Below are 27,033 nucleotides of genomic sequence, written 5' to 3'. Positions count from 1 at the left end.
TGTATTTCCATCTTTAGTTAGGACAAAAATATATTCTAGTATATGAGTTGTAATAATAAGCTATACTGGTAATCAAAGGAATAGGTACATACTGATATCTACAACATTCATTCTAATTATAAATATCAAAAAGATATATTATTATTATTATGATGAAAAGGTATTACATTGTTATTTCATAACAACTATTTGTATAACAAGACAAATCTTTTTAAAAAGAATTTAACAATTAAGAATACACAAACATAGTAAAAAAAGTACTTCAAGTAATAAAGCCTTATCCTTAGTTTTGATACATTTCAAATTCAATTCCAAATACTATTTCCAATAAAATCAACAGAAAAATGTTTTATACTTAACAATTCCATATTTTAAATTGCACATTTTATGTCCCTCCCAGATCCTCCACCCACTCCAACCAAACCTATCAACATCTCTTACTATTATGAGCTAATATTCTATTATGACTTGGGATTAAGGAAGATACATGTTAACTTTGACAGTAAAGCATTAATGGAATTATGTGATAGACATTGTGTACAAATGGGAGGCCACATTAACTATAGCCATTTAAAAAATGTTTATCAAGTTTATACAAAATAAAGAATATTTCATTGTAGTTTTTAACTACGGTACAAATAAAGTCATGTCTCACTGGTCAGTACACATTTGCATAGACAAATTTTAAATCTTTTTAAAATCATTTTCTGTTACAATGTTATTCACTAATAATTATTTTGAAATATTTATTATTATACCGAAATAATTCTATTGAATTAATTATAATAATTATTTTGTTTAATACTGAAATAATTCTATAATTATATTGAAAACATTATAATTATTTTGTGAAATCTCTGCAGGATTTTCATAAAGAAAACATAAAAGATCTTTTAATTATAGATATATCTCAATTTAAAAACAAATTACGAAAACAAATTATTATTATTATTATACATTTTATAAATTTGTTTAGTAAATGTAGTCCACCACATTTTATATTATTCAATCATAAACACAAATAAAAATTATATCTTGTGAATAACTCTTTTACACCAAAAAATTACAATAAAAAATCAATGAAATCAAACTGAACACAGAGCACAAAACACAAAACCTGACGAAATATAAAGCACCATTTTTCAAAGTCGTGTAACAAGTAAAAAAAACTAAAAATAGCAAAGAACTCAAAGACTTGTATAAACTAGGCTGTATGCAGACTACATTTTCACCAAATATTTTATTTACCAGGTACTTTATGTTTGCTGAGACAAGACAGATCATAGCTATTTGGTAAATCTGTTTAGTTTCAAATGTGCAGGGTTGTAACAGTCCATGGTCAATATAATGCATTCAGAGGACTGCCATTCAATTTCTTGTAGGACATGAATGGATTCTTTAGTTTCCATCATCTTTCACAAGTTTCAAAAGCTTATGCAATTCAGAATTCAAACTGAAGGCTTCACAAATATTTTTTCAATTAAAATGTAACAAAAGGTGCATTAAAAACACCACATCTGCATACAGTCCTGTTGTACATGTTAGGTGTTTCCAAGTAGATGACTTTAATAATACTGAAAATACTGACACAAAATAGTCTATCTGAATGTGTATCACAAAGCACTAGTTGAAATGTAATTTTACAATCTAAATACATTAACAATACAATGCACAAATAACTGCATCTAACTGTTTCAGTTTAGATATGTAAAGTTTATAAAATAAAAGTGTGTGTACTGAAACATCATATAACAATATACACCAGATATATCAAAAACAAATTCTGTTTATTAGTGTTTAAAAGCTGAACTATTTATATTATATTATTTATGTCTTATGACTAAACTGTATCATAGTGAACTTAAATGTCCATTCTGTGTGACAATGAAAAGCAATATGTGGCTTATTAAAACCTGTACATATTCAAATGTATGCCCAAATAAGGAGTCTCAAATGGATGTTTGGAAATGTCACTCCAATCCACATCCGTAGTCATGAATCAAATTTTACACAGTTGGGATTAATTTTAAAAACATACCAGAAATTAACAAACGGCAACTCAGCCATGACTTGAAGGAAACTGGAATGTGTTTTGACGACACACATGATGCACACTTGTCAAAAGTTGTCTAACGTAATCTAAATTATACCACCATGTATATTGTAACAGGTCATCATAATGTCAATAAACTGTTCAAAAGTTTTGTTTGACAGATTTTCATGAATCAATTGCAATAACCAAACTCATGGTGTGGTATAATTTTGATTAGGACTTTAGTAGTACAACCACATCAAACTGAAATATTGTTGTTTGTATATATTGTGCATTTTTAAATTGCACTTACATATTTTAGAGGTTAAAAACAAATGTCAGTTATAAAATAAGGAATACATAAATGGATAAAATATTGATTTTATCATTTTTAAATTTGGTATTATATAGTTTTGGACATATATTTGATGTATATACTCAAATATTTAAATGCTAAGTGTGACACTTAGTTTAAAAATGTGTATTATTAAATATATATAATGCTTGCAATAGTGAGCAAAAGCATAATTCAGTGAGTGGAGTCTGTAATGAGCAAATTAAATACAGAATATTGTTAACAAGTATATACCTTTTATATAATAACAATCACAACAAATTATTTGCCACTGTACAAAATATACAGGTAAGAAATATTTGCTAACACTAAGAATTTTTCTACAAAATAATAACATTACATGCTGCAATGGTCTGTCAATCCTAACTTTCACACCACTTTCTCCAACTTTATTCGGAACAGTGAACCATTCATAATTATATTAGAACACATCTGAATACTGTTCTAGCACTGAACAATAGTTCACAAAAGTAATAAAATATGTGTTTTTGCATTGTATGTTACTGCAAGCAATTCAGGTTTTCTCTCAATACTGAATCGGTAAGAATTCAATGCCATTATCATAGTGTAAAAAGGCATTCCAGTTTGGAGAAAATAAATGTTAACACATGTGAAATCAGTTTTTAGTAAATATATATTAGGTCATAATAAATATATAATAATTAAATGTCCATTCCATTTATTACAAATTAACGACATCCCATTGGTCCAGCCATAGCAATGTAAGTTTATTCATTTCTCAGTGTCAGGGAACGTGACATTATTTTATAGTGGTACTTTGTCTTTATTCTTTAGAATAAAAAAATAATTCAAAATGAAATATGAACTTTTAGTGTTAAAATTAATAAGAATGTTTAACTTTAATTATATGGATTGTCTGTTACTTCTTTTACGTTCATATGGGTATGAACAAAGACATACCCCGATGAATGTAAAAGAAAGAAAAGACAATCCTTAATTAAATATTAACTTCCCTTGGCAATTCAGTTTCTGACAAGATCCACATAAACACAAAAAACGCTTTTCTATTATGTCAGAATTCTGAACAAAAATATGATTGACAATGTGCTTACAATACTGAATATACTGCATTTCATAACTGATCAAACAACTGTTTAATTGAGCATAAAATCCTTCCCATAGAGAGATTTTAATACTCAAAACTGGGACACTGTTCCCAACCATACAACAAACCGATCCGCATTAAAAACTTAATTACTAATCTAAAGAGTATATAGCAACTCCATCAAGGAGATTGGAGTAACTGCATGTATAACACTGTTACAGTACACTAAAATATATAGAGATTATTATATGAGCTTGTGTGTCGTACTGATTTTACAAAGCAAGTGTCATGATTATTGTATTACCTGAGTGAGAGTGAGGCTAATACATGAATCCAGACACGAGTTTCGTAAAATCACTATAAAACACACACGAGTGAAATAATTTCTTTATTATCACATGTGTGTCATACTGGTTATATTTCATGAATATCTTGAACTATGTGGATAATAAACTAATATATGTACCAGTAAATATATTATAACATAATAACTGAGCTACATAATATCTAAATTAAAACTAATGAACTAAATACCAATATGCACATTGCTGTGTATGCAACTTGATCCCTGTGAATCCCAACTCACATCTTTACATATAAAAAATAATGTTTCATTATCTAGAATAATGGAGAATAATTTTCAGTTAAAACTTGCAGTAATTAACTTCATAACAATAACTGGGCGAGGATGGGGGTATTTGGCATAATTCTACAACTATAAAATAACATGTTTTTGGCATGCAACTGAAAATATTCAGTTTTTGTACTAACCAGAAGAAATGACTGGAAAAACACCAACATACATAACAAATGTAAGTGCAGTTTTTAAGCTTAACTTGAAACACTTCAAAATAATGACAAAACAGAGATATGCACATACAAAACGACCAAAAACATGACAAGCTGTGTTTTTCCACTTTTTCCACTTTCCATCAGTTGTTTCATAGATTCCAAATAGTAACAACAATAATCTGCCTGTATAATAGTAAAAATAATCATGTTAAATAAGATTTAATAACAGTAAATTACAAATAACAAATGTTATCTCGTTTAATCACACACACATACATATTAAAAATGACACAATATGATTTTGTTATTTTCAATCCTCATAATTTCTTTTCAAATTTATCAGACCTCACATTCACAACCCAAAAAGCCACTGTACCCTTGATCTGCATAAACAACACTGGTCCATTTACTGTGGTTATGTGAGTCAAATATGTTGACAATTGTAGTAGACATGCTTCCATCAAAGAACTATTCAATGATGAGCACAACCTTGGACTTGGCCAGTTCCATACAAGACAGGAAAATTTATATAACCATTTTAATACAGTATACTCTATTTTCCTTCTTTTTTTCTTCTTCTTCTTTCAACTTTATTTTCCAGCTGTTGTTTATAGCATACTCTAATTTCCAGTATGTGTATGTTGTTTTACAATTTACTCTTTTTTCCCCCAACTCGTCATACAGTCTACTCTGTTTTCCAGTTGTTGTCATACAGTCTACTCTGTTTTCTAGTTGTTGTCTTACAGTGTACTCTATTTTCCAGTTGTTGTCATACAGTCTACTCTATTTTCCAGTTGTTGTCATACAGTCTACTCTGTTTTCCAGTTGTTGTCTTACAGTCTACTCTATTTTTCAGTTGTTGTCTTACAGTCTACTCTGTTTTCCAGTTGTTGTCTGACAGTTTACTCTATTTCCCAGTTGTTGTCTTATAGTCTACTCTAATTTCCAGTTGCTGTCTTGCAGTCTACATTATTTCCCAAAATTTTTTTACAGTCTACTCCATTTTTCAGTGTTTCGTTGTCTGACAATCTATTCTATTTCCATGAGTAAGTCGTCTCCTTCTAGCTTCATGTCTTTGGTAACGGCCAGGTTTACGACAGTGCCACTGATTGGTGCACTGACCAGCATCTCCATCTTCATTGCACTCATCACAAGAACTGGCTGACCTTTCTCAACCGTTTGACCTTCTTTGACCTTGATGTCAACCACAGTACCTGGCATTGGAGCTCCTACTGAGCCTTTAACACCTTTCAGGGCTTTCGGGTGGAAATGCATCTCCTAGAAACACATAAAAGAAAAAGAAAATAATTAAATAGTCAATAAAACAATATTTATCACACACATATTTCGCATTTCTTTATTTTCAACAACATCTTATTGGAAAATCATGTATTGTTTTCACTGGACTCTGTCAAAAATATATTACAGCAATTAATTTTTATCTTGTATTCTGGATAATTTGGTATTTTAATCAATAAATTATCATCCCTAACAATGATTTTTCAAGTTCCATCCACTTATGTCAATTTTGAGTCATTTGAATGTTTTTGTAGTCTCCTATCTACTGTATTTATCTTCCCAAGACAAAATCTAGAAAAAAGCTAACATTCAGCATGTATTCTTAGCAAATTATCTGTCACTTATGATGTTAAAAAACTGGAAAGAAAAGTGATGACCACTAACCTTAAGGGCTACACTGTCCTTGATTCTCACAGAACGTAGCTGTCCATTCAGTTCAAAGAAAACCTCTCTCTCACCATTCTTGTTGAGATCACTTACAGCCAGTGTGTTGATTGACAAGGTCTTGCCTCGCTCTATTTCCACCTACAGATAAAAAGTTAAAGTTTGTTTTGTTTAACGACACAACTAGAGCACATTGATTTATTGATCATTGGCTATTGGATGTGAAACATTTGGTAATTTTGACATATAGTCTTAGACAGGAAACCCGCTACATTTTTCCATTAGTAGCAAGGAATCTTTTATATGCACCATTTCACAGACAGGATAGCACATACCATGGCCTTTGATATGCCAGTCGAGGTGCACTGGCTGGAATGAGAAATAACTCAATGGGACGATTGACGAGGATTGATCCAAGACCGACCATGCATCAGGCAAAAGCTTACCATTGGGCTACATCCCAACATAAAATTCTTATTACAATTAGCATATTAAATGTTTTGAACAAATATGAAAATACTGCAAAACTTAAATGCTATAGCAGGTAAATGTATCACTATTAAGTACTAGTTTACCAGACAAAGTATTCTGTATTTTTGAAATTTACTTGTATATGTGCATTTTGTACTGATTTATGTAAGTAATATTTTGTAAAATCCCACATAGATTTAACATTTGTTTTAACTATTCATCTTTGCCAAGTTTTATGGATGTGTACCTGAACATATCAGTCAAAATATTATCACTATCAGATAATAAATGGTTTGAGATGACTAAGCAAATCCAACACCCAAACAGATTTAAATATCCATGCATGGCCCAGCCATATCCAGTCTATTTCATTCATATCAACTTATTTTCGTGCTTATATCCAATTAAGGTTCAAACACGCTGCCCTGGGAACACACCTCAGCTATCTGGGCTTTCTGTTCAGGACAGTGGGTTAGTGGTTAGTGAGAAACAAGTTGATGAGGTGGTCTTACACCTACCCATTGAGTCATTAAAACTCACTCTAGATGGGAGCTGGTTCCGAGCTGCGAACCCAGTACCTACCAACCTTGTCTGATGACTTAACCACTACACCACCAAGGTCGGTATCCAGTCTCTGACCTCGCCAGCAACTGATCCCAAGGCACAAGGGTGGTGTATATTTATTGGGCCAATTCTGACCTAATTTACATTCAATAGGGTTATTGTGTTTTTTTGTTGTTGTTGGGGGTTTTTTTTTGGGGAGGGGGGGGGATCCACTTAGCCTGTGGCATCACATTTGTTTACTTATAATTTTGAATCTGTTGCTATTTCAAAAATATTTAGCCTATGGACTTAAACTTTTTACTTAAGGTGGCAAATACCAACAGAGTAATATCATAGTTACAGTCCCCATACTTTTAAAATAATTCTGAATTCAGTAGGCTTATCGTCTTTTTGGAGTCACCCAATATAACATTTACATACTATTATTACAAGGACCACTCTTCTCTATATACAATAATAATACTAGTGTCTTATAAAAAGGGGACTCTTTTCCAAGTGTTCTATATTAGTATTAAACTGATAAACTATATGGTGGAAGAAGAAGAATTATATTATGCCAATATATTTTCACAGTTAATAATTTAAAATATATATATATATATATATATATATATATATATATATATATATATATATTATAGTACAGACATTTGGGCAACATCGAGAACTACTGACAAGTACTGATCTAACAACCCACCTCAAATTCATGAGCAACTTTTGGTCCAACAAGAAACAGCTTAGTGTCAAGACAGTCCACTGGGCCGTAAGAGCTCTTGAAGTCCAAGTATTCATCAGTCACTTTGGGATAGAGGGCAGCACTCATGACATCCACTTCTCGCACATGGCCGTGCTTTTCCTTCAGCTCTGCTTTCAATTGCTCAAAGTCCAGAGGTGGCATTGTAGCACCAGGGCGGCCCTCATAAACTTTGGCTCCCTTCAATACCTTAATAACAGAGAGACAATGGTTAAGAAAACAAGAAACAAAGGAAATACAGAAACAATTTTATAACTTACAATCTGGATTATATTTAACCAATTATATTATAATAGTTACTATATTAGTTATATTATAACTTATTACATTAGTTATATTATAATTTACAATTTGGATTGTATTTAACCACATTTGTATCAAGCATTATTAATTATATCTCAATCATACACTATCTAAAAACATTAAGTTTATATTTTGTATCATGCATTATTCCAACCATATTTGAATTATGCAATATCAAACCATATTACATTCTATGTCATGCATTATTTATGCACATATTTTATATATAATGTCTGTCTCATGAAATATGAATTGAAATTGAAAATCATGAAACTAAACATTGTTGAAAAAAAGGCCAGAAGAAATAACTGATGTTCATATTTACTAACCATCCTGCATGTGGATCACACCAATAAGACGTTTTTGCAGATTGACCTATGGTGTAAAATTATCAGAACAAATACATACATCATGCCCATACCTCATTTTTCTCAATACGTCGACACATATCACTGTAAATAACCTGATAAAAGCAAAAATTTAAAAAAAAAAAAAAAAAAAAAAAAAAGAAAGAAAGAAGAAAACAAAAAGAGTTAGTAGAAGAACTCATACTATGGAATTTACTACAAGTTATTTATTTAAAATCATTTTTTGACCCTATCATGCAGCATGCATGTGCTTATGGAACTGTTCCTAGAACATCTTCGCATTTGCCAAGAAATGGTGTTTCCCATGTCTATTAATTGACCCGAGCAAGCCCAATGATCCAATGTTTTTTGAATGGTTCAAGTTAATAATGCATCTTTTAACACAAAAATTTACCCGTCTAAACTGAATGATGGATGAATAATTTAGTGCTATTGTGTTTATTTAATATAAGTTGTACCTCAGAAACCGCATGGTCCTGAGGGTAGCAGTCATTATTTACATCGGCTGATAAACAGGTAATGTGATATGCACATGCTCCGGTTAGCTGTCAGTCTATATTTATCAACAGTAGGCTACCTTAGCTTGTGTTGTGGTTCTTACTAATGTCAATTAAGCAATCAAAATAAAATGGAAAGGTATAATATTTGTTTTAATATAACTGAAGTACACATTATTCAATACAATTATTACGTGCTTTGTTATTATAAAATTATTTCAGTTTTGAATGTGATTCATTGACCATAAAGTAATGAAAATAATTTATTCTGTTGTAATTTTTTAAATGCATATTTAACCAAATCAATTTTTTAACTTGGCTTCGTGAAAAGATATCAACTGTATTTCATTTCCAAATGAAACTGCAGCATGTCAGAAAGTCCAACGAAACATTAACTTGTTTGACTATGAAAAAAAGGCCAGAAGAAATAACTGATGTTTATGTTTACTAATCATCCTGCATGTGGATCACAGCAATAAGACGTTTTTGCAGACAGACCTGTGGTGCAAAATTATCAGAACATGACTATGAAAAAAATGCCCCACCCCCAATCCTTGTGCTTATAAATTGCATTATTTTATCCACAATTGATTGTTCAGTGTACCCTCTATTCCCGCCCCCCTCCGATTTAATGCCAACCCCACCTACTGACAACTTTTTTTCAAGTACAGTTTGTATCTCTGTTTAAATGCCTCAATTTACTGCCACCATCGCCATCCGCCAAACTTCATTTAGTCATTATATCCCCTTGATAATACCACCAACAGTGTGGGCAGAAGTCAATCATAGTGCTGAAATTAACCTGGTGATTGTTACAAATGTAACACCGATGTCCACTGGTAGTATACAGTAAATGTGCCTTGTGTTATTAAGTGGCAATTAGCAACAATGTCTTTGGGTAGTCACAGTATTCATGCCCAATCAGCGCTCACGGTGCAGGAACAAATGACAGTCTGATGATCACAGATAAGTGCATTCGATTTGTTATTTCATTCATGGATTAATTACTCCAGGTCTGGTAATGATCTCCAGTTACCACTAAGTGATGGCATTCATTTGGCGAAACAAGCCTGGGACTTTTTCAGTGCCTGTTGGATTCGAAAATCTTACAGAGTTCCTTGAAGCACCAGCCAATGAAACGTCAGCATTATGGGATCTCGTTGGTGATGTAACATGCAGGTTTTCTATCGACAATGGACTTTGATGAGTTTGTCTATGTTGATAAAGAGGCTGAGACATTTGCCAGTCTCAGTAATGAGCAGATTAGTGAAAGTGTTAAGGTAACTTTGTGACAAAACGTGCGATGACCAAGAAGAGGAGTCCGACACTGAACCCATTCCTTCAGTATAGCCATGTAGTTCATGGGATGCCATTAAAATGTAAAATTTTCATTTTGTAAAAGGGAATCAACATTTTGACTTACTATGTTTATAAATATATAAAATATTTTATAATTTCTTACCGGGTTGTTGTTATTTTTATTTTTATTTTCTTACTGTTGATATTTAGCAACTTCAAACAAAATATTTTTGGTAGTAAACCCAAGGCACCCTCACTATACTGCCAACTTGATATAACGCCAAAATTGCATTGGCACATTATAATGTAGTTATTTCCAGAATTTATTACTTTTACTATATTTAATAGTGAACAGAATACAACACAAACTTTTACCTCAATCCAAACTCCTGTAAGCTGAGTACACATCCAAATATATTTTTTTCCCACCCTTTTTCGTTGTTTTTTTTCTTTCTTTTTTTCCCATGTCAATTTGGCCCATAAATGTAATGTCTATAGTTTGTCCCATCCTCTTACAATTTTTTTTTTTAATATAAATAATTTGAGTTTAATTTAACGCAAAAATGTTTTGGAAATAACAAAAAAATACTATTTTTATATGCAAGTTAGAAAACAATCGGATAAAAAATAAATAATTTGTAGTAAATTCCATAGTATGAAAAAAGGCTTGTGTGTTACTACATCATGAAAAGTAGTTCTACATGTATAATATGATAGTACATGATTAATAAAGGACATAACAATAATAACATTATTTCAACATTTGGTTTCATTTTTGACAGGCTCAAACTGACTGACATACATGCAGGTCATTTTGACAGGCACCACTAAACATTTTATTTCCAGGCCTGATAGACTACAAGTACCTTTGTTCTGAGTGGTTCTGGGAATCCTCCAGGAGGCTGACCCAGCATTCCCTGGAAATACTCCACCACGGACAGAGGCAGAGACAACTCTTCAGCTCGGTCTTCAACCATCTTGGCCGTCAGTTTGTTCTGGACCATGAACTGAGCCAGATCTCCAACAACCTTTGATGATGGTGTAACCTGAAATAACATGGGTAATCATACTTATAAGTTTGTTTTGTTTAACGACACCACTAGAGCACATTGATATTTAATCATTGGCTATTGGATGTCAAACATTTGGTCATTCTGACTTAGACAGGAAACCCACTACATTTTTCTATTAGTAGCAAGGTACCTTTTATTTCGTTTTTGTTTAACAACACCACTGGAGCACATTAATTAATCATCGGCTATTGGATGTCATACATTTGGTCATTCTGACTACATATTTCCATTAGTAGCAAGGGATTTTTTATATGCATCATCCCACAGACTGAATAGCACATACCATGGCCTTTGATATACCAGACGTGGTGCACTGGCTAGAACGAGAAATAGCCCATCATGCTTACTTTAATATCATAACATGTTATGATGTTGTTAAGATTATGTCATATCCTTTCACCCTTCTTTGATAGTATTCAATAAAAAGGCAAAATTGCAGCTGGCACAAAATTACATGCTTTTTGCATTGTGTGATCTCAGTGAAGTCGATATAGTTGACATAGCTATCATCTAGTGTGTGGAATCTGTGTCATTGTAATAGTTTTTTCAAGATTTCTGTCTGGACAAAATGTGAAGGAAATCTATCAATAAATAAAAGTAGGGGAGTAATTTATTGTAGTTGTTAACAATGTGGTTCAGACTTTAGTAAAGCTATCATACCCTCAAACTTTTCTCAATATACTGACAAATTTGTGAACACCTTATAAGATGTAACAGCCTCCCTGTCTTCACTCCATGGATAAGCCAACCTCCTAGCGTAACCCTCAATATCGGGTACAAACGTATTGGCCTCATCACGTAAGCTTTGGAAGGTTGTAGGAGTCATATCCAAAGTTAAAAGATGAATCCAAGAGGGTTTTCTATCAGGATTTCATACACCTACCTCTAGATATTCATTATCTGAATACATTTTCAGTAAGATATTTCTAGTCTTAAAAACATGGTTTATACATGGCACTATGTGGTACAGAGGATCAGATGTAATGTACTTTAAGGCAAAAGTTGTTGTGACATGGATTGTTTGGAGTAATAAATTTGTGAATGGATTTATGGATGTAAACCAGAGAAAATGTGCATGAAACAGCTCAAAGAAATGCAACCAAGCAGTTGTTGCAGCAATTGCATGCTTTGTGCAAAAAACATGGAATATTTGGAAGAAATGCTCTCCAGTGTTCACCATAAAAGACCACACATTCAGACGCAAATCATTGCCACTCTGTGCAGCCTTCAGAAGTCCAGAAGTCAGAAAAACACCATTAGTAAACTGTTTGATGCAATTCTGTCATGTCACGCCTCAGTGAAAATGACAGATGGTGAGTCATAGGGATGCTTTAATCTGGGACCTCACAGCGTGATGTCACGCATCAATTCAACATCCACAGAAACACCATATGGCACTTATGGCAATGATATATAAAAAAAAACCAGGTCAGGGACGGCCCCGTAGCGGCTGACCACCCGTGAAAACCCCTCGCCAAGACACATGGATCTGAACCACGCCTCTGCGAAACAGGTTCCAGCGGGCAACCCTCACAGCCCGTACTATCCCTTTCTCCAGCGTTTAGTAGCCGCAATGAGATGCTCAAGGTGGACACACTCGCTACTGACTGTGTGAACTTTGCTCTGGACCCCTCTAGTGATGCGACTCATTTGCATATGGCAGGCGCGTCCTTTTCTTAGACTATTGCTAATTTTCATACCTTCGGACATTTCTCTTTCCATGTTATAACATTTCATACACAGCAGTAAAAACTTATCATCAATTATTTTTGTCTTTTGTGTGTCACAATAACTTTTGCCTTTTAGTATATTTCAAACAAAGCATTTGTTAACAGTGGTTAGAAAACAACAGTACTATTTCTGAATAGTCAATGTAAATAAAAATAACAAAAGTGGCCTACATTCCATTAATTTTTTTTTTTTTTTAAATATCAGCACCTTTGGTATGTCTCCAAGAAGTTGGTTTGCAACAATGTATGTTTTCTTGATGTCTTCAAACTGGTCGGCAAGACCTAGACTGAAGGCTTGGAACTGCAGGTTGGTGTACTGTCCACCTATTGAGGATTAACAAAAACAAATATATAATATATGTATTTGTACAAGCACAGAGTTTGTGTTCATGAATGCAGCTTTCAGTTTTATCTTATCCAGCTATCGTTTCCATCTACTTTATTTTCTTGCTTTTTTCCTGAACAATAACAAGTCTACCCACTGGCTCAATGCCAATATGATGAGTTATACGAAAATCAACAAATATTTTTAAATGGACAAATTTGCCACGTTACACTGATAAACAATCTCATAAGAAAAAGTGTTCATTTAAAGACGAGTGTTGGCATAAAATCAGTTCACAGCATGATAAACGAGAGAAGAAAACATGTCTAACCCACCAGGAATTTCATTTTTGTAGATGTCAGCATTTCCACTCTTCATTGTCACTGTACATTCAAATGGAGCGTAGAGATTCCGGGCTTGTTCCCAGTAGGCTGAATAGCTGGATACATTCTCCAGAGAGAGCCCTACATTAATGTAACAAATACTGGCATCGTTATGATTTATTTGCAAGTCAAAATAAAACTGCATAATCTAAAACTTGTTACAAAATGGTTTTAATAGGAAACTGCATCATACATCCTACCTCATACCTCCAATACTGCTAAACTGTCTTAAACATCTGTTACATGCTCGCATGCATTAGGTTAAAAATAAAAACAATCAAATGAAAAGAGAACAAGAGCCAATAAGTGCTTATAAAGGGAAAATGTCACATACGGTAGTTAATTTCATTCACAAACTATTTTAGCAAAAATATGACTTTTTAAAACTTGAACAGCTGAAATCAAGTAAGAAAGAACAGAACTGATTCAAAGAGCTAAAACAAAATAATGGTGCCGACACTAAAAGGAAAAGGCAAAGTAATCGCTAACATGACTAGAAGCTTGATTCACCAATACCAATGACCATCCAATATCAAGGTTAGGACAGTATTATGAAAATAACACTTTATTTAACATACAAATGAAACCTGTCTAAACTGGATCTTGAAGAAACTGGAATCCTGTCAAAAACCACTCAAGTTTCTCAGACCCGAACTTACTAAATTCTAAAACGTGACCCTCTAAAGACTGGATTCTGTCAAAATAGGATAAATATTAGGTCCCCGGCGTGATCCAGTTTAGACAGGTTTCACTGTATTAGTAATTGGCCATGTGACTAGAAACTGAATCCATCATTGGAATTTTGGTACAATGCATTATGGAGGTCAGGAAGTATTTGTACTTAATATATACAAACCTGTGTCAAATTCTGTATTCTCTGTGGCAGCTACAACAGCCCCCATGCTGGGCTGTGACGTCATCCCTGACATGGAGTCCACAGCTACATCAACCACATCGGCACCGGCATAAGCAGCAGCAAGCATTGATGCCACCCCAGCTCCAGCGGTGTCATGGGTGTGGACGTGTATGGGAATGTCGGGATATTTGTCTCTGATTGAGCCAATCAGATACTCCGCTGCTTTAGGTTTCAGCAGGCCAGCCATGTCCTGAAAATGAGTTTAGTACAAATTTGTCTGAATGTTCAAAATATTTATAGGATATTAAACAAGCTTCCATTTTGTATCATGTTTATGTCCTGAGTGAAATAATGTTCAATTGTCACAACCTTTAGCGAAGAACAATGAAAATTATTTCATGAGAGACATAAACTGATAGAAATGGTAACGATTTTTAATATCCAATTTATTACCCATAATCGATTTCAGTTTATATCACTGAACTCATTTGATTAACATTCCGTAGGTCAAAGTGCACCAATTGTATGACAACATCATTTGATATTTGATATGAACCATGCTATTTTTAATCATATGGGTAATAAATGTCCATATAAACTTACTAAAATATGACAAATGTGCTTTTGTAAGCCATGAATGAACAACATGTCATATGGAAAGACTTCCAAAAGGTTTATCATTTATGTAAACAGAATTCCAAAGCATAATATTGTTGTTTTTCCTTCTATATATGATTTTACAATTATTTTATGTATATTATATAGTGGTTGATTAGGGTTTTATCATTTTGCAATTGTTTTATGATTTATAAAACCGGTAAAATAATCATTTTTAAAAATCTAGTACTTTAATGTCTTTATATTAATATTTATGATAGAGAAACAAATCTCAAAGCTACCAATTTTCTAGCAGTAAGTGTTTGTTTTTTGTTTTTTTAATTTAAATTAATTTGTGAAATGTTACCTTGATGGACAGAATGTGTGTGCCAGCTTTGATAAGTTCGTCTGTGAGCTTCATGTAGTAATCTATGTCATACTTCTTCCTGGTTGAATCAGAGACATCACCAGTGTAGGAAATTGCTGCTTCTACGACACCACCTATAAAACATATACATATTGTCATATTCTATTATTTTCCATGCTGCATTTTAACAATTTAGTTGTGTCAGGTCATATAATGTGATCTAGGCTCAAGTTGATTACATACCTGCAGTGCCAACAGCCTCAATACCAACCAATATGTTTGGAAGGTAGTTGAGAGAGTCAAAGATGCGGAAGATGTCCATGCCATGTTTCACAGCCAAAGCACAGAAGCTAAAAACACAATAAATTATAAACGTTCACTAAAACAGTAATATACAATTTATTACCATTTTATAAAATGTGTTTAATACAAAGCACATGACAACCATTGCTTTGATGTTAAATGTCAAAATAAGTATGTATATAAGAGATGAATTTCAATTAACTTCTGACAAGTTATACAGTTCGGCATATGTCATAGATAGCAGTGAAAAGTGTGATTATCTGATGAAAACAGGCTTGTTGAAGGGAAGCCACTCAATACAGATGAAAATATGTTCTTGGTATAAAACCCGACTTTCCCATGGCACGTGGGCTGCCCCAGGGTTCATTACCACATCAGGGAAAATATTATTAAAACAGAAAATCTTAATTTCAAGAAAATAATTTTTCAGGCAGTGGTTGGGGAACTCTACCCGGATGTGGTTCAAATATACACAGACGGGTCGAAGGACCCAATCACTGGTAAAACAGGGATGGTCTTTATTGTTAAAAATAGTAATAAAAATCAGATAGCTATTAGGGCTAGGCTGTCGGATAATATATCAGTTTATACCACCGAACTCATGGCCATACTGTATTCCCTGAAGTGGGTTGAAAGATATCATAATTATAATGGCCCTAGCAGATATGTTCTTTTCTCTGACAGTCTCAGTTCCTTGCAGGCAATCAATGGCGCCCATAGTATCAGACCCGAAATTATTTCTAAAATTGTCAAAAGTTATAATAAATTGTTGGATAAAGGAATTGAGCTAGCCATGGAATGGGTCCCAGCTCATATTGGAATAACTGGTAATGAGTTGGCCCATGCGACGGCTAAAAGATGTTTGCTGGACCCAGTAGTCAGTGTACCAGTGGAACATAACTTTAATGAAATAAACTCAATAGCTGACCCACACTTTGGTAACCTGTGGCAGACCGAATGGAACCACAGAGCCAGAGTGTGGCATTCTTATATTAAACCAAGGGCGACCACCCCTGGACCGGTTTCATTTAATGTCAAGGCAACTAAAATTATTGCAAGATTACGTATGGGTGTCTCTTCGGGATTAAACGATATCAGATTTAAAATTAAGAAAATTAATTCACCCAACTGTGTTAATTGTACAGTTGTTGATAGTGTTAACCACTATCTTCTTGAATGTACTAAATATACTAAATTCAGAAGTAAATTGGTAAATTTCTTTAATGTAAACAATATAAAGTTTAATGCATTTAATGTATTAAACCCATCTAAAGAACATAAAATGACAATCGACAGGTTAGTGGTCGCCTTTGTTTATCAAACTAAAATATATATATAAATGTTCAATATAGATTGGGCAGCGCCTATCGCTGGTAGGGGTGGGGGGCGGCCGCCGCTAAGGCATTGTTAGATTGGTGCGAAGACGGCCGCCTGCCGCCATGCTGGACGTGTATGGTGCTGCTCTTTTCCTTCCGATGGTTGCTCTTGGGCGTGTCAGTACTGCTCTTTAAACTGTAATTGCCTCTTCTCCCTTAGGGATTTAGAAGGACGTTGACCGCCCCTTGGCTCCACTTCTCGGAATCCTCCGTGTCTTTGTCGCGCCTGGCAGGCTTTGGAGTAGGCATTTCATTTTATTTTAAACATGTACCGAATTTTAAACTGTATATACTTTTATATATAACTATTTTTATAATGTCTACATTATTATGTATGGTTGGTGATGGATGAACAACCCCCTTCTCGCCGGTCAAATATATTGTATAAATCGTTTCAATTTTTAGTTTGGTGTTATTTTTTTTAATTAAATAGGTTACCAGCGTGCTCTTTTAAATATGTGTTTTTTATGATAAGTTATTTATGTTTTTAACCTCTTTTTATAATAGGAAATAGGAATTTAATAGGGTGGTGTGCTGCTCCTATCCTAGGGTATGCAACATGGTTCTATACCATACTTGTATGCGCTAGGTTTCTAAATTAAAGTGGTGCCAGTGTCTGATGAATGGCATAAGGTTCTGTTTCTCCAGGATTATAGAGAGGCGCCCCTGGACTTGGAATTGCCAGGATACGTTTTTACATTGCCAGACTCACCAGACGCTTAACTTTCCCTGTTTAAATACTTTTTTTTTTTCTTTTTTTTCCTGGTAGCATTGTTGGCCCATGGGCCTAATTTTTGATGGGGGCACCGAGACTGGAGGGCACGACGGTTGGGTTGGCCGGGGGGGTGTTGGGTGGGTGGGGGATACTCCAACGGAAGATGGTTAGGGCGGTAGGCATAGGCGGTTTTGGCCGTGAGGGTTGTTAGGTTTGTCCGGGGGATTTTGTCAATGTTTTTCAAATATACCTGAAAGACATATTTCTTATCACCTACTCATTGAACAGATGTAATCTGTTATCATTAACTTATAATACATAATATTTAGTTATTTTTCACTACTGGTATTATTATATTCATTACAATAAATATCAAAGAAAGAAAGAAATGGGATAGCATACTACAGTTCTGAATATAATCAGTATTACTAAACGTGTAAATAAGCCCAAACATACGAAAAGACAACATTGTCTGGGTAATTTGTATAGCCAACAGCATTGGCTCCTCTTAGCAACATCTGGAATGGAATGTTTGGAATTTTCTTGCGGAGAGTGTCCAGACGATCCCAAGGACATTCATGCAAAAACCTCAAAGCAACATCAAATGTGGCTCCTGTAATAAAAACATTAAAAAACCAATTAAAAAACATTTAAGCTTGATTTTAAACTATTTGATAACACACACATTTAGTGTGTTTCGGTATCGTCAATATCATATATAAGGAATACAAAATTTATTATGTGAGCCTGTGGCAAGCATAATACATTATTTTTATTCCTAATATATGATATTGACAATACCGAAACACATGAGGGTAATAATCTCATTATTATATAATCTCAAGCTTAATACACCTATGAATTGAACTCAATGTGTTTTACTTGCATCAAAATAAAACATGCTATATTATGGAGTTGTTTCTACTTTTTTGTACCCAGTATGGCTCTATATTACTATTTGCAGTAACACCAGTAAAACTACCATGATATAATACAATATTTTAAGGTTAACTAACAGCAGTATGTTATGGTAAATTAATTAATGTGTACCATGCAATATATATTTTGACTTAAAAATGAATTAATGTTTTATATATCCTAGACAGATATTGACTATTCAAAACATACCTCCCCAATCTTCCAAGCTGTACAGGTTGCTGAAGTGAAATGCTGTGAATGGTGAAATGCGTTTCATGTCGTACGTGCGAACACGTGTTGCCAGCAGAGACTGGTGTGCGTCACGGAAGGTTGTGTCCATCAGAAGTAAGCCTTTGTGTTCTCGGACCTTCTTCGCAAAGCCCTCAGGTCCTTCCTTCAGCAAAACATCACGCCATCCTGGGGGTGGTTTCACAGCTGAAAGGGGACAAATAGTTTGGTAAACATCTATCTTAAGTAAGTGTAAGATACATTAAGAAATAAATAATGAACTATGCAATATACCATTCATATATTATATAGTAGTTTCCATCAACTGATGTGTGTGTGTTTTCTATATAAACTTGTGTCAATCAATGTGCTTATGTATCTATACAAACTTGTAACAATCAATGTGCTTATATGCTTCAATAACTACAATAACCAATTACACATGCACATATTTTATATTTATAGGATATTAAACAAGCTTCCATTTCGTAACATGTTTATGTCAGAATGTAAGAATGTAGTGTGCCAATTGATGACATCAAAGTGTTCTGTCACACTTGGCGTTGTTACGCCAAGTGGGACATATTCACTTTAATATGTATCAAGATATTTTTAACCACATGGGTAATAAATATATACACTTCATGTAATCTAGCACACACACACAAATACACAAACATACACACACTAGCATGCATACATACAAACAAAATACTGATACATAGTGCAAACCCTAAAACCTGAATTGTCTCAAAAACTGGAAATTTTTCAGTCCCATAATTTACCCATCTCTTAACACTAAAATCTACCTCTTAAATTGGAAGTTCTTTTAAACTCTAAACTTATTCTGCATATAACGCAAAATTGGGTTGGCTAATCAAACCCATTTGCAGCAGTATAACAAGCATGAACCTGTCGGAAATCTGGGGGATTCCCCTAGAGCCTATTTGCATATTTATACACTACTTCTCACTGTTTAGTCAGACATACTTACTTTTAAAATACCAACATTGAATCTTTTTCTGAAGCAAAATGTGCTCCTCTAAATTTTATGATGGAAATGCTGTTTATAAATGTCTGTGTGACACTGACAAGAATGCAGGAAGTAAGTAACGGCAACTATGCCGAATTATGAATCTTCATTATCGAGCACCAGTAACTGTTGTGATGAGTATTCGGAATAAGTGAAATCGATAATAATGGTTGGTATAGTTGTTAATAAAACAATAAAATACAAAAATGATATTAGGAGCAGTAGTTGTTTTTACACTCATATTTTTAGTCTGCTTGCGTTATAATTATTTTATAAGGCGGATGACTTGAAACACGAAAATAGTGACCAGGTTTTTCATTTCGAATTTTTTTTATTTAAACAATTTTTAAAAAGAAAATGCATTTATTGAAATAAAATAGGAATTACTATGTTGTATTTGACCATTTACGGACGTTAATGCTGGTTTTATAGTCGCAAATATCTGTTTTAGCGTCTACATTTCACGTCAACAGTAAAACTAAATTTACGACTGTAAAACCAGCATGAATGTCTACAAATGGTCAAATACAACATAGTTATCTCCTAACTGAACACTAAAGAAATAATCCAGTCCCAATGTACTTATTTAGTGTAAACTGTACCTCTGAAAATTGGACAATCAGACCAATATCGGTCACCATAACGCCACTATCTGATTTGAATATAGTAAAAAAAAAAAAAACCCTGTAAATCAGATACATGTATATTTCAATATCAGACATTTTGTTTAACTTAGTCCCTTGGATGTCTGGTTAAAGAGGTTTCACTGTATAATAAAAATGTATACATGTATAATACAAAAATATATGAAACATTAAATTAAATAAGAGTACCAGTGACGTACATGATACGTCCATCAGGAGTTTGACGGAAAACCATATGATGTTCAGAATATAGACAAATTATTTGATTTATTTGTACCACAGAGACCTAGTAATTGTATGTGACACACCACCATCCCAAGTTGTTCCTACATGTGATGTTTGATGGTCCTGTATATATCTGTATGCAAGATATGGTCCGAACAAGGATTTACTGATATGTGCAATAGACCGTGAAAAGAAGGTCACAATGACCTAGTAATAGTATGCGACACACCGCCATCCCAGGTTGTTCGTACATTTGAGGTTTGATGATCCTTTATGCATCTGTATGTAAGATATGGTCTGGACAAGAAAAAGTTAACAGACGGACATATGGACTGACAGATGGATGGACAATGCCATACCATAATATGACCCATCATAGACAGGCATATAAAAACAGTCAGGACAGCCCACTAATTTTCCCCTAACCCCATGTTGTCACAGAAAGCCCTTAATTGTTTTGAAGAATTTCCATCCAGATTTATACACAATACTCCAACCTGTTTTAAAAGCAAATGTACATTTTATACAACTTAACTATAAAGACAAATGTTATAAATTCCAATAGAAATGCAAAATTTATTCACCAGATAATGAAACCAAAGATATTAAAGGGAAGGTCCTGAGTTTGCAGTCATTGTAAAATGTTTCTGAATAACAGTCTTTTTGGCAAATACAATTGTATATTAAATTTAAAAACTGTTATTAATACCAGTGTCTGTATATCCAATGTCTTTACAGTCATGTGCTAATGTTTGTAGCAAATATTTTTCATTTTATTTCATAGTGTATATTTTTTTTACGGAATTAATGGAAGGTAAAATCTAATTTCAGTTACTACAAACATTAGGATGACAACAAACACCTTGTTTATTACTGATATTTTAAACAAGAAAATATCTTTAATATGTAATTTTAGCCATCTAAAAAGTTATGTATGTTGTGAACATGTTACGATGGCAACCAACTCAGGATTGTCCCTTTAATTATACTGCAGAAACTACTGTTTCTTTCAAATACATAATTTGTTAAATTACAGAATAAATTAAGGCATACACTTCAAATAAATACAGAAAAATCTGTGTTACAATCTCAGATTACCAGTTTAGAAAGTTTTGTTTGGCATTAATTTTATCATCATTTATATATAAATGGTAATAACAAATATTTTAGATTCTCATTTATATTTTAATTCAGAACTGGCATGCATGTATGTATGCATGTATGTATTGATGTATGTATGTACAATTTTAAAAAATACCGGGTCATAATAAAATAATAATAATAATAATAATAATATAACACCAACACTAATAATATCTAAATACAAACTCATTATTTAATGACGGTAGCTAATTTATTGATTTGATGATATATTCTATATTATTATGTGTGCTATTAACTATTCTAACTATTGTTGTGTTGTTAAATATTTTAAGCCCAGATGAAATTACATTTATTTACTACTGTTTTCACTGTGTAACATTAGTACTGGGTTTTACATACACTGGTAAAAGTTATTTATTTCAAGATGTGATCAAGGTCTGTTGACAGATTTACATGCTACATGCTAGTTATTATTTTGGTAATTGGTACATAAATATTATATTTCAATGTATCAAAGACATCACATTTTACTGCATCACAGACATCACATTTTACTGCATAACAGACATCACATTTTACTGCATCACAGACATCACATTTTACTGCATCACAGACATCACATTTTATGCCAAAAAGCAGGGCACATACAGTGACATGCTACAGTAATTTGATGACATATGACAATGAATCAATGAATTAATATTTAACAACACTTTAGAAAGATTTGAGATCTTGCTTAGTAATATATGTAACATATTTTTGAATGCATGGTGCTGATCACGAAGCTAGTAATGAGAATTGAAAATAGCAGTTAATAATACAAGAAACAGTAGTTGCTACTCTTAATAAAGGCTGCATGGACAACGTAACCAAAGCATTGTTACCAGGGCACACCAGTTGCACAGGCATTGTTACCAGGGCACACCAGTTGCAGAGGCATTGTTATTAGTAGTTATCAGGACACAGGCATTATTACCAGGGAACACCAATTGCAAAGGCAATATTACCAGTGCACAAGCCAACTGGACAAATACATGTATATTAACCATGGCATATTATAATAGCATATGACATGGAAATGCTATAATCATGGTACAATTCATACAGTGGCACTACCAATAACTATTGTCAAAAGCAATAAAAACTAGAAAAACTAGGTGCAAAGGAACATGTAATCTTAATGAAAGTATAGCTGCAGAAGCTTTGTTAGCCAGTTAACGCCAGATTCAAACTTAAAGGCAATTTGAACCAGAGCACAGAGGCTGCAAATGCAATGTTAACCAGATCACACTAGATGCAAAGGTAATTGGAACCAGAGCATGCTAGTTGCAAAGGCAATGTTATAACCAGACTAGATGGATGGGAGAAAAACCCATAACAATGCATCAATTTTACGATACAGTATACATGTAAAACCTACAAACCCCTCAAGAATTCCGCAGAGTTAAATGTCTCACCTACCATAACTTAATTAGTATTCACTTGTTCATATCAATGCATATTTAAAAAACCTTTAAAAACAAAAACCTTTAAAAAAAACATTAAAAAATTCCACTGAAATTTTAATCAATTAAGGCCCATATTTATAAAGGCATTTTAGGTCAAACATATTTTAACTAAAACATGTTTTAACCTAAAACACATTTAAATCGATATCATAAAAACTGTTTTAAGAAAAAACACTGTTTCACTTAAAACATTGTTTTAGAGTACCGTTTTAAAGTGTACACATATATGCAATATCAGGAATGCGCTGGTCTTACGAAATATATGTCGGATGTGGGGAAGGGGAATGTACCTCGGGATATATGCGTACATCGCCACACATTTTTTTTTTTACTCTTGGACTGTTTAAAGGACGAATTAAGGGAACAAACGAAATGACAATCTTTTAAAGACTTTTATTATGGGGGTTTTCTGAGCCCTCACTGTTCACCACCCATATTTCTTCCTTGAAAGCTGGCAAGAACATGAAACATACAAGTTGTTTATTTCACTGAAATTACGACAGATGCACACATTGCATGCAACAAGTGAAACACATTCTATTGAAGTGAACTGCATGCACGTATGGAAGGGTATAGTTTTCACACAGCACAATTACATTGGCACTGCATTACTTCTATAGACACCTGTGAGCGTTATCTACTGGAGGTAATGTCAGATAAAAAAAGAACTACAAATTTTTCAAATGCTGAAAAAGCATTTTTGGTGCAAACAATTATATAATATATATAGAAGATAAAAGGAATTACATTAATTTTAACAAGAAAAAAAAGGCCGCCTGGGAGGAGGTTATCCAAGATTACCACGATCATTTCCCTGAGCATACCGGGAAAACAATGACGCAGATAAAGAGACTGGTGGCGATGGGCAAAATGTCAGGCAAGGAAAGACCATGCAAAACATAAACGAGATATGAGCAAAACAGAGGGTGGGGAAAAGCTGACTTCTCCACAAGGTATCACAAAAGATAGGCCCCTATCTGTGAAACAATCCAGGATGACCTGATTCTGCTCATCAACACTTTGTATTGCACAAAAGCCTCTTTTTTCGGACTAGGACACTCGACCCAACAGAGCTCCGTACACAGGTGTTGACAGGTGTTGATTGTATAACCAGTTGCAAACTCTGGGTCCTTTGTTTTAATTGGAGTGTAATGCCTTGATGACTCTCTCACCAAGAATGGTGTCATTGTTAATGTCTGTTTAATCTTTTTACCGGCTCAGCGACTTTGACAAATGTCTAGCCTAGTAGCAGTGGATTGACACTACTGTAGGTCCGACTTCAGTGACTGGCGATATATACTTGGGCAGACTTTAAAATCACAGATGTCTGAAACACCAGCCATATTGACCACAATTTATATATTATTTTCAATCATGCACGAGATATTGATGTCTGGGCAGGCTGATCCACTTGACAGATAGGAATTTGTTCCAATAATAGAAATGGACAGATGCTTCGGACCGACAAGAATGACAAAAGTGGGACCGGCAAACACACGTTTTAAATTTTTTATTTCGGTCTCAGAAATCGAGAATCGGTCCCAGATCAGGAAAAAAGGGCTTTTCCCCACCCCTGATTTGAAGCATGAAATTCTTCAACTTAAAAAGCAGTATTGGATCAAAAAGTGCTCAACGCCAAGCCACCCAGCTTCATCTAGTACTTAACATGCAGTTTTTGTCCAAAGCACCTTTTGTTTTAAATGCATAAAAGATGGTATATAAAACAGTTACTTGTAGTTTGTCTGTTACACAATAAATACATAGCTAATGATATTGTAAGGTTTTTGGTTACAAGTATGTTATTTTAATGGATTAACTTTTAATATGTTAGGCAAAATACTGTTGAATAAGAGCCCATCTGACAGCATTTCCACGTCCGTTTTGTACTGAAGTGGAGGCTGCGGATCTTCAATGTCTTCGTCCAAATTGGGTTCTCTTTCACTGATAGCAATATTATGCAATACAGCAGTTGCTACAATCACTGCTAGAGATGTTTGTAACTTCTTGAATCGGAGAGTATATGTTAAACAAGGAAATCTTCGTTTCCACATTCCAAACATGCATTCTACTATATTTCTCGTGGAACAGAGAGCATGGTTATATCTGTTTTCGGCAGCGTTTCCTGGATTGAGCAGAGGTGTCATTAGATAGGGCAGACAAGGATATTCCGAATCGCCAATCAAGAACCTATCAATTTATCCATCTTCAAATCTCTGTTTCATTAAGCTGTTGTCGAATATTCTGCTGTCATGTACTGAACCATGCCAGTGTGCCACTATGTTGACAAATCTACGATTACTGTCGCTCACTGCTTGGACATTAATAGAAGACCAGCCTTTTCTGTTGATGAATCTTTGCCTGTTTTCACCATGTCCAATTATACGGATGTGACTGCAGTCAATGGGGAAACCAGCAATGTTGAAAAATCTTTCTTTAAGATTGTTCATTTCCTCGTTATTGGAAAATGAAATATATTGTGGTCTTAACCTGGCGATCGCATTCGTCACTCATTTGAGAACAGTACATACGGTCGTCTGAGAAAGTCCATGGAGGTCGGCCATGGTGAGCTGGAATCCCCCTGTTGCATAAAACCGCAATGCAAGTAAGACTTGAAGTTCGCAAGGGACTGCATGATTCCTACGTGTTGGCTGTTCTATATCTGCCCGCACCAGGTCAGTTACAACGCGAACTGTATTTTTGCTCAGCCGAAATTGCATTCGAAAACACTCATCAGACAAACGGTCAAATGGATTGTCACGATCTCTGAAAACACGCTCTCGTCTCACTGCACGGTTATAGTTGATATCCTGAACACATTGAAGATGTTGTAGTTGTCAGAGTACATCCATGTTTCATGTCCCAAAATGTTGAAGTTACTGAGTCCAAACACGTGATTGAGTTAGACATACCTCTTCATTGTTTTAACTAAAACGTGTTTTAGGATACTTTAAAACATGTTTTAACATTAAAATACTTTTATAAATATGGATGTAAAAACATGTTTTAGTAGCAGTGCTTTAAAGTTAAAACATATTTGTAAATATTGATTTTTCTTAAAACACTGTTTTATCTTTTTGAAAGATGTTTTTACGTTAAAACACCTTTACAAATATGGGCCTAAATGTCTATTTTTTTAAACATGCATTGAGATGAACATTCATGGATTCAACTATAAACCAAGTTTCATTTATGTAAGACTTACAATTTGTGAGAACTAGAGCTAAATGTAAAAGTTTAACATTGAATAATGTGCAGAGGTTGACAATGTTGCTGCTTTGACCACCAATGCTTCCGTCATCTGAAGAGTAATATCTATATTTCGCCGTTTAACATCATAAAGGCGAGACAAAAGAAGCAAAACAATCTAGATGCTTCAATAAATCTCAAATTTACTTATTTAGATCACTGGGTATTACAAGTTGGTTTGCTATGATAAAAAATGCTATCTTTTAGTTTTAGTCCCT

General features: G+C 33.8%; 1 protein-coding gene across 7 annotated transcripts in view; it reads right to left on the bottom strand.

Annotated features, from left to right (window-relative positions):
- Positions 1–915: 915 nt before the first annotated feature.
- The window catches only part of LOC121371539 (pyruvate carboxylase, mitochondrial-like), a 51,114-nt gene continuing 24,996 nt past the window's right edge, over positions 916–27,033 (bottom strand). For 5 of the 7 annotated variants that reach the window (XM_041497504.1, XM_041497503.1, XM_041497506.1 and 2 more), the window contains 12 exons: positions 19,038–19,262; positions 18,366–18,522; positions 15,759–15,865; positions 15,516–15,649; positions 14,552–14,801; positions 13,648–13,776; positions 13,196–13,311; positions 11,051–11,230; positions 8,442–8,483; positions 7,661–7,906; positions 5,929–6,069; positions 916–5,523 (listed from right to left, as the gene is read on the bottom strand). In XM_041497504.1, the coding sequence (XP_041353438.1) occupies positions 5,275–5,523; positions 5,929–6,069; positions 7,661–7,906; positions 8,442–8,483; positions 11,051–11,230; positions 13,196–13,311; positions 13,648–13,776; positions 14,552–14,801; positions 15,516–15,649; positions 15,759–15,865; positions 18,366–18,522; positions 19,038–19,262 (1,976 nt within the window). In that variant the 3' untranslated portion in view covers positions 916–5,274. The remainder of the gene's footprint in view (positions 5,524–5,928; positions 6,070–7,660; positions 7,907–8,441; positions 8,484–11,050; positions 11,231–13,195; positions 13,312–13,647; positions 13,777–14,551; positions 14,802–15,515; positions 15,650–15,758; positions 15,866–18,365; positions 18,523–19,037; positions 19,263–27,033) is intronic. The other 2 variants (XM_041497509.1, XM_041497510.1) reach the window with 1 other exon arrangement.

Source organism: Gigantopelta aegis, chromosome 4, assembly GCF_016097555.1.
Source record: "Gigantopelta aegis isolate Gae_Host chromosome 4, Gae_host_genome, whole genome shotgun sequence".
NCBI lineage: Eukaryota > Metazoa > Mollusca > Gastropoda > Neomphalida > Peltospiridae > Gigantopelta > Gigantopelta aegis.
The sequence above is the reverse complement of the archived record's forward strand: the minus strand, read 5'-3'. Positions and strand labels throughout refer to the sequence as shown.